Source organism: Trichosurus vulpecula, chromosome 5, assembly GCF_011100635.1.
Source record: "Trichosurus vulpecula isolate mTriVul1 chromosome 5, mTriVul1.pri, whole genome shotgun sequence".
Taxonomy (NCBI): domain Eukaryota; kingdom Metazoa; phylum Chordata; class Mammalia; order Diprotodontia; family Phalangeridae; genus Trichosurus; species Trichosurus vulpecula.
The window spans coordinates 184042056-184058546 of record NC_050577.1 but is presented as its reverse complement, the minus strand read 5'-3'; the positions used below and the strand labels follow the sequence as shown (position 1 = coordinate 184058546).

The following is a 16491-nucleotide window of genomic DNA, read 5'->3' as shown; positions in this document are numbered from 1 at the left end:
TACCTAGGAGCAGAAGGAAATTGGAACTCCTGGGGGCAACTGACACATGGGGAAGTGGGAGAGCATGAACCAAGGGAGGAGATTTTGAGGTGAATGGGGAGGAAGGGTAATCAGGGGCAGTACTGATAAGTTATGGGCTACATAATCAGAGTTGTTGTGGGGCGGGAAAGGGGGAATACATGGGACAGCTGCAGAAATTACCTTCCCCAGAGAGAAGAGCTTAGAATGGATACATTGGAAGTTTTGAATACATGAGAGAAACAGAGTAAAGATTACATAATTATAGGGGGGCCATGAATCAGAGAAAGAGGGTCTAGAGTAGATAGAAAGGAATGTTAAATAATGAAGGGAGTTAGAAAAATCATTTTTGCAAAGGGGAGGAAAAATGAGATTAAAAAAACAACACTAATGAACAGGACTAGTAGAAGGCCAGGGAAGGGGGAAATTGAGAAGGAAAAGAAGGAGTGAAGGGGAAAGACTACATATATATTATATATGTATATATATAATATATATGTATATATATTACATCTATGTATTATGAGTGGGTCAAAGAACAAATCACAGAAAAAATTACAATGTAAAAGAAAATGATAATGCTAAATCAACATACCAGAATTTCTGGGATAAAATTAAAGGAGTCTTTAGGGGGGAAATTATATTTCTTATAATCATATACTAACAAAATAGAAAAAAGAATATTGATTATTCATTTTTTTAAATTAGAAAGCCAACAAATAGAAAAACTTAAATAAGCATAAGAGAGGAAATGTTAAAAATTCAAGGGGACATAGGCATGTTGGAAAACAAAAAAGCATGGAAAACTATAAATAAAACTAAAAGTACTTTTTTTAAAAAAAATTAATAATTAAATTCATAAGCCCTTAGCTAACCTATTAAAAAAGAGGAGAGCAGAAAATCAAATCAATAAAATAACAAATGAGTAAGGTGAAATTACAAAAAAATGAGAATAAACAAAAAGAATAATCAGAATATATCATGAACAATTACGTGCTAACAAAACAGAATTGAAAAGTATTCAAAACCACATAAAGGAATGTTTCAAAACCATCACGGTTTTAAGAGAATTGCAAATCAAAATACCCTGAATTTTCTCCTCATACTGGGCAAATTGGAAAAAAATGACAAAAAATGGCAACAATTAATGCTGAATGGGTTATGGAATGACAGGTATAATAATTCATTGTTGGTGGAGCTGAGGATAGATAATACCATTTTGGAGAGTACTTTTGCAATAATGGAAGTAAAATAAATAAAATGTCCATATTCTTTGAACCAAAGACTTTGTAGAAACTATTAAGAAGAAAGACCACATGTACACAAAATATTTGCAGCAATGCTTTTTGTCATATGAAAGAGTTGGAAACAATTTAAATGACCATCAATTAGGGAATTATTAAACAAATTGTGACATTGTGTAATGGAATATTATTGTGATGTAAGAAATAATGTGATAAATACAGAGAAGCATGCATATGACTTGATACAGAGTGAAATAAGCAGAACTAAGAAATTTACTGTAAAAATATAAATGGAAAGAACAACTACACACCAAAAAAGACAAAAAAAGTGAATGTGACAAATTAAAAATTAAGCAGGACTGAAAGAGACCTATTCCTTCATGGAGGTAGGATATCCATAGGGGCTACACATAGTACATGGTTGCAAACCTTTTCAATGTATTTATTGTGCTAAGTTTTTCCCATCTCCTAAAAATTTTTTTTTTATATGAGATGTTGTCTCTGGGGAAGGATATTTGGGTTATTTTGATGTAAGAAGCAGAAATCATTAATGAAAATATTTCAAAAACTAAAGTCATCAGTAAAATTGCTTTTAAAAAACTGTAGTGTCCTAAAAAAAACAAAAAGATTACTTAGTCATTTCTAGAGTTTGTTTATGGTTCTCTTGTATAACTCCACTAGCAGTTCTCAAATCTAGATAAGATTTTAAGTGGAAAAAAATCCTTAATCTGTCTAATTTCTCTGTTCACACTGCTTTTCTGCCTCCCAGGGCTCCAATGCCTCATGTTCCCAGCTGCCTTTCCTAGTCAGCATACAAATACTATAGATCTTCTCTAAATTTCCATCAAAATTTACCACCTATCTGTTCTTTTTCATTAGGTAACTTTCCTGGCTAATCTGGTAAATTAAATTATGCCATGTTACTAGTTGGCATTATATTAATGTGTTACTGCTCCAAGGTAACACCTTTCATTGTTTAAATGGAATCTTCTGGAGATGTATTGACTTAATCCAAAGAAGTAATGTTAATTATGGGAATTTTAGGGACCTCATCAGAAAATTATGCAATGTATTTTGGGGCAGACTGGTGGCCCACTCTCTAATTATAGCCTGTAAGCACCAATCTTCTCTTCTTAACACCCTGATATCGAACAATGATCTTTTGCTAGTAGCTTTGTATTAACTGGATTTAAGGCTTAAGATAAATTTTAACAGGAGTTACTGAAAGACCTCATTCACCAAGAAACCCAAGTTGATTTTTCTTTCTCAAATAAAAAATTGGATGAAATTTAATATGTATGATATTGTTTGTATATACAAATATATAGTTGTTTGTATATAGTTTGCATGCTGTCTCTTCCGCTAGATTATGGGCTTCTAGCAAGAACTGTTAAGTTTGCCTTTCTTTGTTTTCCCTAGTGCCTGAAATACAGTAAGTACTTACTAAATCCTTCTTGACTTCACTTGATTAGATAACACACAAAAGACATACATAATTTTTACCTATCTTCTTTGGAGCAGACATTTGAGAAGACAAAGTATAATGATTCTCAAAAACTTGTGATCTATTTGGGAAGCCCATAGTACTACTCCCTGTTTGGAAAGACTTTTTTTTTTTAAAAAAAAAAAGGCATTTTGTGGACAGAAACAAAAAAGTTAACTATTTGTATGCTGCAGGGCTTCACATTCTGATGTTTAAAGTACCTAAAATGAAACTTGCAGTAGCATTTAGGCTGATTTACTACTGAGGAGAAAAATCCCATCATTAGTAAAATTCATAAATTTCACTAATTAGTAAAAATAAATACTAAAATCTTAAGTTTTGGGGTTGTGTTGCTATTTTAGCAACTAAAACTTGGCACTTTATCAAAAAACTGCAAAAGATATTTTAATGAAATTTGTATGTGGTCAGTGTCTTAAAATTTTTAAATAAATAAGAATTTTCAATGCGTGGATAAAGAGAATATGGAAGTATTCTTTGAAATATGTTAAAAATGCATACTTATAACCTGCTTCATTCAATGTTTCTCAGCTGTGGCAGACCATATAATCAAGGGAACTCTGCTGCTGGGACACTGGGAAGTGGCAATGCAGCTGCACATTCACCAAACAGAACAGGTAATTCTTTTGCATCTTTTTTAAAAAAAGAATACTGTGGGACTACAATTTTATCTCAAAAACAAGCATTTTGAGAGCTACGTATCTTAACCTTACTGCTTCCTGAAAATTTTCAACGTAAGCAACCATCCAAGAAGGACCCTTCATAACTCTTACCACCAATCAATAGACATTGATTGATTTCCTATTATGTACCAGGAACAGAGCTCAGTTTACATTTCTAGACAAGCACTGAGCTAGCTTAGATAGCTAGGCAAGGCTGCAAAGGACCTTTGTGATATGACCTAGGTAATTTTACATATTGGTGTTATAAATGCCCGGGAACAAATACTCTGCTTCCATCAAGGAGATCTTAAGGGTATTAAGGTTTTTATGAGGATGCTATTTGGTCATTACAGTGGCAATTAAGGATGCTTTGCACGTTATATTTTATTGATAGGTTCATTTATTGCCTCTAGTATCTGAACTTTTTTTTTAAGCTCTAGCAGCCAGGATGAAAAGGGAAGAAAACATTGGTGGGGGTGGGGAGGGAGAGAAATATATGCTGTGCCCAGCATTTGTCAATTGGTGGCAACATTTCTGTAGGGTCAGAATGTTTGCCTTCCTAAATCTCCGTTTGTTCAGTGCGGTAGTAAGAAAGTCAAATAGAAACGAGGTCACTGACCGGTACATCTACGGGCTGCATATTGACTGCAAAAGGCACATATTGACATTATCTATGTTTTATTGCATTTTTATTTGCTTTGTTAAATATTTCCAAATTACATTTTAATCTGATTCTGGTGGAATTTAGGAGTGTTGTGGGCTGGGTGTTTGATACCTTTAGCATACATACTGAAACCAGAAAAGAAAGAACTCTTTTTCAAAAGCATTATTCCTGACCACATTAGCAATTTACTTGTAACTACCATTTCACTTTCAAGATTGATGGAAGTCTTTTCAGGCCTTGTTAGTGCATTCCCTCCAAATAGTTAGGCTACTAATTTTACATTTTTTTCATGCCATCCATCTTTTTCTATCTTGTCTATCAGATATATGAATAATTAAGAAAGAACTTTTCTGTTTATTTTATTCACATCTTATTATTAACATAATTAACATAAGAATAATTATCAACATAAGAAAATTTAGAATAATGTTTGTTATAAATTAGTAATTGACAAGTGCTATGTTATTTCATTTTTTCAGTTCCTTAGTATGTTGTAAAACCTCTAGTTTATGTTTTCTTAGCTTTTCACCTTATATTGAATAGCAGGCAGTTTCTTAGGGTGCAAGAAATCCAAGATGAAGTTGTGATTTTGTAGGGTTTTAATGATCCCAAAAGATGTTAGTGGAAATTAAATAGATTTTTTTCACTTTTTCTTTTGTAGAAACTATGGACAAATTTTTTAGATGACATAGCTATTTTCAAAATGAGAAAAAGTTGCTGCTTCATTTCAATATTTATCTTTTAACAATTATAACTCTTTCCAAAAAGTTGCTTTTATTGATAAATATTTTTCTCTGAAGAACATTTTCTAGTCATTTGGTAAGAGCAAAATTGGCCTTTTAAATATCATAGTTTGATATTTTAGTTTGGATAGGCTACTTAAACAAGCCAATTTTAAATTAAAGAATAAACTCTGTGTGTGTGTGTGTGTGTGTGTGTGTGTGTGTTGTAAATAGGTTATGAAGACTGATCTTCATTCTCTTAGAAAGATATCTTGGTTATTCCTATTTCACTCCTGTTGCTACGTAGATCATTTTAATCCCTCTACCTGTGGCCACGATGTTTCCTTGTTCTATACTTGTCTAGTTTTTGTTTGTTTGTTTGAATAAGCATTTATTAAATATCTATTATGTGCTGAACACAGTGGTAGGTGTTGGCGTTACCAAGACAAATATAGAATAGTCTCTGCCCCTAATTAACCTGTATTCTCTCAGGTGAGGAAGCATGTCCAAATTGGAGTATATATAGAGTAAATATAAAATAAATACAAGATAGTTCTGGAAAAGAGGACCCTAGCAGTAGGTGATAGGTAAGAGCTTCATACGTAAGGTAGAACCTATGCCCAATCTTGAACAAAATCAAGCATTCTAAAAGATAGAGGAAAGAAGAGAGTACATTCCATGTATTGAGGACAGCTACAAAAGATAAAAAAACAATACAAAAGTAGCACAAAAGCATGGGTTAATTAGAAAAAGCTTTGTTTTTTCTCTTTTCCCCTTTTTTTGCCAAATACAAGGAAAGTGTACTCTCTATGCAGGTAGTAATTTTATGAACCTCTGTCCTTCCTTACCAGGTCATAGGATAAAACACAAAATCTTCTGTTTAGCGTATAAAGCCCTTCTAAATTGTACTTTTTTTTCTCCAGGTGTTACTCTCTTTCATGAATGTACTCTACATTTTTGCCTAACTAGTCTATTTCTGGTCCTTCAACTTGTGTGAAAAATAATTATTTATCTCTGATATTAATAACTAATTATTCAATTAGAACCAAGATTTTCCCCCTTTTCTACTTCCTCATCCAGAAATCAACTAACGTGGGAAATTTTTCTGAAAGATTTATGCAGGCCAAGATCTAATCATACAGTAAAAGAAATTGGAAGTTTTGGCTAATCGGTCCATTCCTGCTCATTGTGTTTGTTCAAATAGGTTTGGGAAATGTCAATGCTTCCTTTTATCTGACAGATGATATGGAAATTGATAAGTCTCTTTCACCAAGATTTGGGTGATCCAAGTCACATACCCCAAATCCTCATTATAATATAGCCCATCCTCTTGTTGTAATATTGATTCTCTAATTAATTGTTAAACAATCAAAGGGTTGGGTTTTTTTGGCTACCCTTAGGAGCACCTATTCTTCTAAGGGTATATAAACTCTGAGCCTACTGCCATTAGGGCTCTTTGTTCTGAGAGAGATAGCCAAATGACCATCTTTTTACTAATGAACATGCTGGCCTTACTAATAAAATGATTAAATTACTCAGAAATTGTCTTTTGGAACTTTTTTTAAACATCACACTTAGCATTCCATCTTTTCTCTGTCTTTACACAGTCATGACCCCAGAATCTGGAATGCACTCTCTCCTCATATTTCCCTCTTAGAACCCCTAGCTTCCTGCAAGGCTAAGCTCAAGGGTGACCTTTTAAAAGAAGCTTATCTGATTCTATTCCTTTCTTTCTCAGCTCCATTGTTAGTTCACCTCCCTCCACATTACTTTGCACATATTTGTCATTTACTATTCTGTACACTTTTGTATGCTTGCAGTTGAACACAAGCTCCTTGAGGGCAGAAATAGTATGTTTTTGTCTTTGTATCTCCTGTACCTGTCACATAAGAGGTATTCAATGCTTTTTGAATGAATGAATGAATGGACTATGAAAAGGGCCTGGAAAAATCCACTGTGGTTAGAATGAATCAATAAGAAGTCAGTAAGAACAATAAAAGAAATTTAAAATTATAAGAATTTAAAACTATGAAATTATAAAGAGGTCATTTTAGAAATTGGAAACTGACATAGGCAAATCACCTACTCTTTATAGAGTCTGAATATTGAGGATTCAGATAATAGGGAAGTTTTTGACTGTCTTCTTTTCTAAGATCCTTATCCCTGGCTTTTTCTTATAAGGTTTATGCATGAACACAGTAAGATAACATTATCATGGCATTTAGAGTTGCTATTTGACCTTGAGGGAAAAGATACACCAAGTGAGACCCACTATTTCATTATTATTAAAATAAACAGTTTTCTCCCTGTTGCAGATGACACAGCTCAAGTGACTTCTGACTATGAAACCAATAATAACAGTGACAGCAGTGATATTGTCCAGAATGAAGATGAACAAGAGTGCTCTAAAGATTTATTGAGGAAAGAATCTCAACACAGCACATACACCCCTGAAACCATCGTATTTATGGTAGCTTCATATCACATCATTTGTTCATTTGTAATTTTTCATTTTGCTTTGTAATTGTAATTTAGAATTTAGGAAACAGTATATAATTTAGGGTAGACTTGAAAATAATTTTTAACAATTCATTCTTCTTATAAAATTACATTGGACTTTGTTTAATAATTTTGTCTGAGATTTTCCTGTCAGTTGGTTAAGAGCAGAAACATCTATCTCTAGTGAATGCTCTGAGTAATCTCTCCCTCCATCTTTTTAAAAGTACAAGTACCTCTAGGAAAAGCTAGTCAATAAACATATTTTAATTTCTTTTAATGTTTTATTGATTCTTTTAAAAAATCTTGCTGTTGGGACATCTAGGTGACATAGTGGATAGCACACTGGCTCTGGAGTCAGGAAAATCTGAATTCAAATCCAGCCTCAGACACTTACTAGCTGTGTGACCCTGGGCGAGTCACTTAATCCCAATTTCCTCACCCAAAAAAATCTTTCTGTCACTTCCCAGTGACCTCTACCCCCTGCCCCAAATCTTCTCTTGAAACAAAGAATTACAACTAAGCAAAACAAATCAATACATATTCCATGTTTGATAATGTATGCCTGCTTCCATACCTGGCCTTGGAGTAAGTATGCTTCACCAACAATTCACTGAAGTCATGATTAGTCATTTCACTGATCTGAGTTCTGGTGTTGTTTTCTTTTACCTTACTATAGTCATTATGTAAATTATCCTCTTTGTTCTGCCCATTGCACTCTGAATCACTTCATACAAATCCTTCATAGTTTCCTGCATCTTTTCAATTTTATGATTTCTTAGAGCACAATAATATTCTATTAGATTCTTATGGGGCAGTTCAGATATTTCTCAATTGATGGACAGACGCTTTGCTTCTAGTTCTTTGTTTAAAATAAAAAGTGCTGAAAATAACATTTTTATATATGTAGCACTTTGTCTTTTACCCTTTTGGAGGTAGCAATAATATCTCTGGGCATTTATGATTTAGTGACTTTTGTGGTTATGAAACCAAATTGTTTTCTGGAATGGTTGAAATGATTCCTAGCTCAGCCAGCAATTGATTAACATCTCTCAATAATTTTAAATGAAACAAAAAGAATGGAGGGGGGAGAGGTAAAATGTCAAATTTCTTTATGTCTTCTCTTCTCCCTTTTTACATTAGAATAGTCTTGATTTTTACTCAATATCAGACATTTGGACAATGTTTGCTTTCATGGCAACAAGTCATGTTTATATCTTTATTCTCTGTTAAGTGACACATCATTCTATTCTCTATTTCTCTAAATGTCTTTAAATCTAATGTTAATTTTTTATTATTGGGGTTATAGTTAAATAAAATAAAGACTATAATACTTGAGGAAGTGTGGTATAGCAGAGAGAGTAGATTAATTGACTAGGAATTAGGAAACAATTGTTCTAGTCCCAGCTCAGCCAATACCTAGCTGCCTGACCTAGGTTCTTTAATTTTTCTTTGTTTCCATTCAATATTTTAATGAGGTGAAGGGAAGGTAGAGTGGAAGACTAAGTGATCTTCAAGGTCTCCTCCCACTCTGCCATTCTGTAATATTTGTTGTCGAATAACTGATTTTTTTCCTGTCATCTCTTTATAATCACATTTAAATGTCAAATCAAAAAGACATTTACTTTACTTGGCAAGTCAAATCTGTTTTTCTATGTTTACAATTAATATATTTATACATACATATGTATATAATATATATTATGTATATTACATATATTTGCTTTTATCCTTTTTTGACCCTACTTTAAATATAGGAATGATAGCCCTGGCCAGGGACTGAATGTGCCTATCCAAGCTGGTAAGAATTCATATGCCTACTGTCTTAAAAATTTAACAAAAGAAGCTTTTTAAACTGAAAAGGATGATGGAGAAAATTGCCAAAATATCTATCAATGTATATACCATAGGAAGAAGCTATAATGTATCAACAATTTCTTTTGAGACATTCAGAAGCTCACAGGAGAGATCCAAGAAAAGAGCTAATAGTGAAACCCAAAGTTAAAAAAAATACATGTATATAAATACCCAAAATGTAGGCAGTGAGCAAATGAAACTACAGACAGTAATGCAAATCAGCTCTTATACAATAGACAGCATTGAGATTTGGTAGGTGGATTTTATTAAAAACAAGTGAGACAGGTGAAAGGGGCTATGGTGTTATTGTATATTGAGAAAGTATATTTGTGAGAAAATCCAATAATCAAAATTGTTGAAATGCGTTTGAGAATATTAGGATGAAGATTAGTGAAGAGATAAGTGAAAAAGATTTTATCATCAGAACATATCAGAGCTATACTGTAAGAGGAAATAGTTGAGGAGATTATTTGTAGACTCAAAACTTTTTCACTTCTTTTGAAAATTTAGTTCTTCTTTGATCCTGTAATACCTATTCCATTCTCTCTGGTCATTCAAAGAGTACCAATATTGGCTTAGCAGCCCCATTTGCCAATGCTTTCAAGATTCTTGAATATAGTGCATTTGGGCCTTGAAACAAAACTCACCAGGACAATGAGGATTTATTTCACTATCTCCCTGCTTATTTTGAATTTTGACTCCCTAATGACCATTTTTCCTATAGTTTCTAGTCCAAAGATTGTTTCTCTTTGGAAGAGAAAATAGAAACAAAATAAAAGTTAGTGGAAAAAAGGCAAAACTATTTATTGGTTGTCATTGGTAAATCTGCAGAGAACAGTAGTCATGTGCCATTGATCCTCCTCTTTTTCCCAGTATAACTTGAAAAAAATGCCCCATATTGTCTTTATCCTTCACTGTCTTCCATTAATTAAAAACTTTAGTGTCCCTGACAATAACTTTAAAGGATACCATGTTATTCAAATACTATTTGATTTCATTCATCATTACCTGATCTGCATCTTCTATATGTTTTAAAATGTTATGCTAGATACCACTACTAGGTCTGTATCCCAAAGTGTTATTTCTTAAAGGAAACAGGACCTATTTGTACAAAAATATTTATAGCAGATCTTTTTGTGGTGGCAAAGAATAGGAAATCAAGAGGATGCACATCAATTGGCCAATGGGCTAGAGAAATTGTGGTATGTAACTGTAATGGAATATAATTGTGCTATATGAAATGATGAGCAGGATGATTCTGGAAAAAACCTAGAAAGACTTACATGAACTGATACAGAGTGAAGTGAGCAGAACCAGGAGAACATTGTACAAAGTAACAGCAACATTGTATCATGACCAATTGTGAATAACTTAGCTATTCTCAACAATACGGTGATCCAAGACAATTTCAAAGGACTCGTGATGGAAAATGCTGTCTACATCCAGAGAAAAAACTGATGAAGTCTGAATGAAGATCAAAGCATGCTATTTTTTACTTTAATGTTTTGTGGGTTTTTGTCTATGTTTTATTTCACAATATGACTAATATGGAAATATGTTTTGCATGATTTCACATGGATAACCTATATTAAATTGCTTACTGTCTCAGGGAAGGGGAAGTGGAGAAAAGGAGGGATAGAATTTGGAATTCAATTTTTTAAAAAGAATGTTAAAATTGTTTTTACATGCAATTGGGAAAAATAAAATATCATTTAAAAAATAAAATTTTGTCATTCAATGAAATCCCCATGTATCCATGAAAGTTTCTTTACATAACTCCCCATTACTCCAATGTCAGAATTGTTTTTCCTTTGTGTTCCTATCCTTTAAGCTTTGTTCCTTTGAGCTTCCTATCTCTTGATTGGATTTTCCTGTTGAATATTAGATATTTGGATCCTATTGATCTTTTATTCAAATGTTTGAAATCTGTCTTCCAGAAATCTAAGATGAAGTGATCACTTACCCACAAACTTCATTACCGTGTCAGAATAGTGTGAAAAATAAGATTTCCCTTCATTGTTTTCACTACCTTTTGAAGAATGGAATTATATTTAAGGCAAGCTAAGAAATTTTAGCCTCTCTACTTTTGGGAGGTAGAGAAACCAATATCATACTTTGATGGTGGGCTGTTTCTGGAATTCCTTATCTATATTTCCTTTCTTCTCAGGTGGTCTGTAGAATATTCAGATGCATTTGTTTCTGTCTACATTGATACTAAGCCTGGTTCTCTCCATTCAGAATATTTTCTTTTCTGGTATCCATCTGGTTTCTGAATATTTTCACAGGGGTGCATCTTTTTAATATCTAATGCTATTCTGCTCTCTCTTTTGCTTGTCCTATTTAGCATTTATTAAGCACCTACTTTGTGTTATGTACCACACTGGGTAATTGGATATAAAAAGACTGAAATAAAACAGTCCCTGACTTCAGGAAGTTTATATTCCATCAGAGAGTAAATCTACCCTTCCAGAGACATATTTCACCTCAAAGTTCCATACCAGAAAGTCTCAAAATTACCTACAAAATAAATTTATCAGTCTGTATCAGGAACTTTAGTTTACTGTGCTTGTTACCTCAGCTTTATAAACTTGAATCTCTAAACCAATGGGTTTTAATCCTCATTCCTTTCTTGGTTTTTGTATCCAGTAAAGTTTTAGATCTCTCTACTACTTTTCTTACTTCTACTTTTTAATTATGATCTATGTTTCTCTGTCACCTAGAATGGTAGAAGTACATTGGCAGTTTTTTACCTTTCCATTTCATTTAAAATCATTTTTGAAAAACACCAGTAAAATACTTTTTAAAAAACCAGTCTTTTCTATTCTAGGCAGAAACATCTATCATTCCTTTAATTTGTGATCCAGAAATCCCATTCTTAATCAGTTGTATATAACTAACATCCAAGGAATAGCTGGTGTCTATCAATATCATTTTACAGATAAAAAAGCATTTACAAATAGAGAAGCACGTGTGTAAATTTGAACATTCAAATTAAAATGCAGAGACATCATCTTACAAAGGGAATGTTTATTTATTATATGTCTATATATGCCTGGCTTGGCACTAGATGTTATGTAAAACAAGTTTAAAGGTATCTGCCTATATAGGGTTCATCTGATTATAACACTTCTCATTCAGATTCTTATTTCAAAGTTTTAGTTTTCTTAGGTTTTTAAATGAAGAGTTGAAGACCTTGCAATTTTAAATCATATCACCTTAATAAATGTACCTTTATTTTCTAAATACTGACATAATGCATGAGATATTTTTTTAAATAGAACTACATGCCAATAAAATATTTTCTTCTCTAATCTTTATAGCCAGATAAGCCTATTCTTGCTCCAGAGCCTCTTGTCATGGATAACTTGGACTCGATAATGGAAAAGCTAAATACTTGGAATTTCCCAATCTTTGATTTGGTGGAAAAGATAGGGAAAAAATGTGGCCGAATTCTGAGTCAGGTAAGAATATAATAGCATTTATATAGTGCTTTAAGGTTTGCAAAGCCCTTATATGTTATCTTATGTGATCCACACAACTACTCTGTGAGGTAGGTGCTTTTATTGTTTCCATTTTACAAATGAAGAAACTGAGGCAGATAACAATTAAGTCACTTGCCCAGGGTCACACAGCTAGTATCTGTGACAGAATTCTATTTCAGATCTTCCTGACCCCAAGTCCTCCAGCCTAGCTGCCTCATTTGTAGATATGGGTTTATGCTCATCCCTCAAAATATGCAGTAACCTAAAGTCACGAAAGCTTATAAAATAACTGCTTGTTGAAAGAATAGATATCTTTTTTTTTTGGAGAAAACCCAAGTCTTCTCACTTGGCTCTAAGAGATTATAGCAGATTCTTTCAATGTTCCAGGACCTACAAATAATGAAAATAACCCCACATCTAAGAAGTGTTTACATGGTGACACCCAAATTGATTTGTGGCAATTTCTCTCATACAACTGAAACCTAAGTTTTTAGGAATCTTGGTTTTGTATGGCAGAACATATAATGACCTTCTAGCATTCCTACTGTTTCACAACATACCATATAGAATGACCTATGACCACCTGGTCCAATTCAGGTAAACAAGCATTTTATGTCAGGCCTATATACTATGAACAATGCACTATGTTATTACAATATAATAATTTGTTATTGTTGTGGACCTGGAATTTCAGTTGTGTACAGAAAATCTAGTGTGGAAAGTGTTGACACAGACCTACCTGGGACACTGAGAGATTAAATTACTTGTCTTTAGTCATAGCTATTATGTATATATTAGAATGTGTATATGTGTGAATGTACATCTAGTATGTATGTACCTCCATGTAATAGCCAGTATATCATTAAATTCTGCAATTTCCATTAAGGTGGAATTAACAAAGGAAATTAAAAGGCTTAAGTGAGTGTTTTGGCTCTCTTCTTGCAATTGCAGTGTTTAGTAGTTTTCTAAGCCATTTTGTTTTCTTTTTATACTTTCTATGACTAGCACAAATTAACAATACAATTAACAATAGAATTTTTAAAATGTAACAGAGAAGCTGGCATGTGTCTGAAAAACAAGCAGAAATTGCTTAGAAAATTTATTGACAATATATTTATGAATGTTTTCAAGATGTCTATTCCTTACTCTTTTAACATTAAACTGAATCACCATCTGATATAAAAAAATAATTTTTAGACTTGAAAGTTTTCTTTGAAAATACCATAAGAAACACTCAAAGGCATTTTAATCTGTCAAATCAAATTTTTATATTGATATTAATTATAATAGGGTATTATAGTTTTTTGTATCTTTCAATTAATTGTGTAATGGTAAAGATAAGGCCTCCTGTGGAATATCATATTATGAATGCCTTCCTATTCCCTACTAATAATTTCATAAAGCATACCTTTGATGTATGTGTAGATTATTCTTAGAAAAATTTAACGTAGATCAGAAACTAAATATGCAGGTCTGTAGCATTGAAATTTTTCCCAGTTATCTTTTCTGGTAATTAAAAAAGTCTGAGACTTTTTCCATGCCTTTGTCATCTTTACGTTCCTTTCAGATTGCTTGTGAATCAGTTTCTAAATATCCTCACAGTTATTGCCTCAGTAAATCTTCTCTATGTATACAATCTCTAATCCAACTGCTTTTTATAATTTGTTCTCAATAATGTCATTTTTCCCCTTCTCTATAAGGTTATCTGAGTCTAGGAAATTAAAATCAAAATGTGGTGGTTCCTCTGTCCTTGAAACTTACAACCTTTCATCTTTCAAAAACTTATAACCTTTCCATCTTTCTCTCGATTGATGTCCTACTTCAGGTTTACACCTAAATGTCCTCAGGATAATTTTGCTTAGTTGAGTCTTTTGCCAGGCTTTCTTTAATATGGTTTTATCCTCTACTACTTCTTTCTCTTTTATGAGGTAATATTGTTCATAATATTCTACCATCTTTCTCTATAAGCTGTTTTTTAATATAAACTTTAATTATACAAAACTTAAAATTTAAGCCATTGTTTCCCTTTGTTGCCATAGCTCTCTTCTTGGCAAGAGTCACAGTAATTGCTGAATAAAGCAGTTTGTAGGCTTTTTTGACCTCTATGTTGTGGCACTTAATTTATGTTATAATTGGTTTCTTTGTCCTTTCTTCCATCAATATCACATTTTGTATCAATAATTTACCTAAATAACTGAAATTGGAGTTGTTTTACCTGCATAGTACATCTTTCCAACTTTTATTCTTCTAGCTCTGTATCAAACCTCATCTTTGCTCTGATAAGTCAGTGATTTAACTGTATCCAGACAGTTTATTCAGGAATGCTTCCTTCATCAGTAGTAAATCATTTCCTATCTACTAAAATACAATTAATTCTTTTTTTCTGTTGCTATTTAATTTTTTCTCAGCCCCTCCCAGTTTTTTTAAAGATATTCATGATATATAAGCATGAAGTTTCTGCAGAGTCTACAAATCTCTAGCCTTTCCTTCCTTACTCCTGATATACTTTTCTGTATTATTTTTTGCCATTTTCATATGTTCTCATCTTTGCATTGAAATAACTCAATTTTAAAATATATATGTATTTAGTTTGGCAAAGGTTACAAAAGAAAAAAAATAATAATCCTGTGGGGTCTTTGGAAATATAGATACAAATTTGTTTTTTGGTTGAGCTATGAATTGGTCCAAATGTTTTCAAAAACATTTTGGAATTATTCTAAAAAGTTACTAAATTCTGCGTGCCCTCTGGACCAGTAATATTATGACTAGTCATATACACTAACAAGGTCAAAGATAGAGGAGAATATTTGTAGCAGCATTTTGTGTAGATCAAAGATGGATACCCATAGATGGGGGAATGACTGAATAAATTGTGGCATATGGATTAACAGAATACTATTACTCCCTGAAAATAATGCCTATGAAGAAATCAGTGCAACTTGAAAAGATTTGTGAGAAATACACAGAGTAGTAGAACCAAGAGGACGTTTTACATAATGACCAAAATAATGTAAAGGAAAAAACTGCATTAAAAGACATCAAAACTCTAATAAATGTGGTGAATTCAGATGTCTCAATGGTGAAGCATGCCTTCCTCTCTTTGGAGGAGAAAAAGGACTACAGTTGTGGAATGAGATATTTGTTGTCAGATGTGGCCAATATATTTCACTGTTTTACCTAATTTTATCTAATGTAGAGAGGGAGCACAGTAGAGTGAATCTCTGGGAGGTGACAAGCTTCTTTTTTTTTTAAGAGTACCAATCAAACTTTGAAAAAAGTTTGTGAGAACCAACTAAACAAAGTCATTCTAAGGGAACTTAAGGAAGAAGTATGAAAACAACAACAAATAGATGGAAAATGGAAAAGATTTATGAAGATTTTTATAACAAACTCTTTTTGCCATCACTGACAGAGGAGTCACCAAATTTGGAATCTAACATCACAATCACCAATGTGCTGCATGAGAAAGTGGAAATAGTATTGAAGAATGCAAAGATGGGAGAAGCAGCTGAACTAGACCATGTATACACAGAAGAAGTCCATGCTGGAGAAATCACAATTTTGAGGGCATTGAGGGATCAACTTTCAAGGTAACCAAAATATGGGAGGATACCCAAAGCTTGGAAAAAACCTAGAATCACGTTATTTACCAAAAAAAGAAGAATGAGAGAATGAGAGAATATCAATAATTTTTGACCTATATGTCTTCTTTCTCATTTCTCCAAAAAATTTATAAGAATAATACATACACATCAAGGGCATCTTTGATGAACATTTAAGATGATAGGTTTCCACAAATGATATTCTCTATCAGACCACATCTTTGCTGTCACACACTTGAGTTG

The 16491-nt window shown here is 32.7% G+C and overlaps 1 protein-coding gene across 1 annotated transcript in view; it reads left to right on the top strand.

The window, feature by feature from the left end:
- The window catches only part of PDE3A (phosphodiesterase 3A), a 375799-nt gene that overhangs the window by 319123 nt on the left and 40185 nt on the right, over positions 1-16491 (top strand). The window contains exons 7-9 of the mRNA XM_036759517.1: positions 3295-3380; positions 7127-7281; positions 12485-12625. Of these exons, the coding sequence (XP_036615412.1) occupies positions 3295-3380; positions 7127-7281; positions 12485-12625 (382 nt within the window). The remainder of the gene's footprint in view (positions 1-3294; positions 3381-7126; positions 7282-12484; positions 12626-16491) is intronic.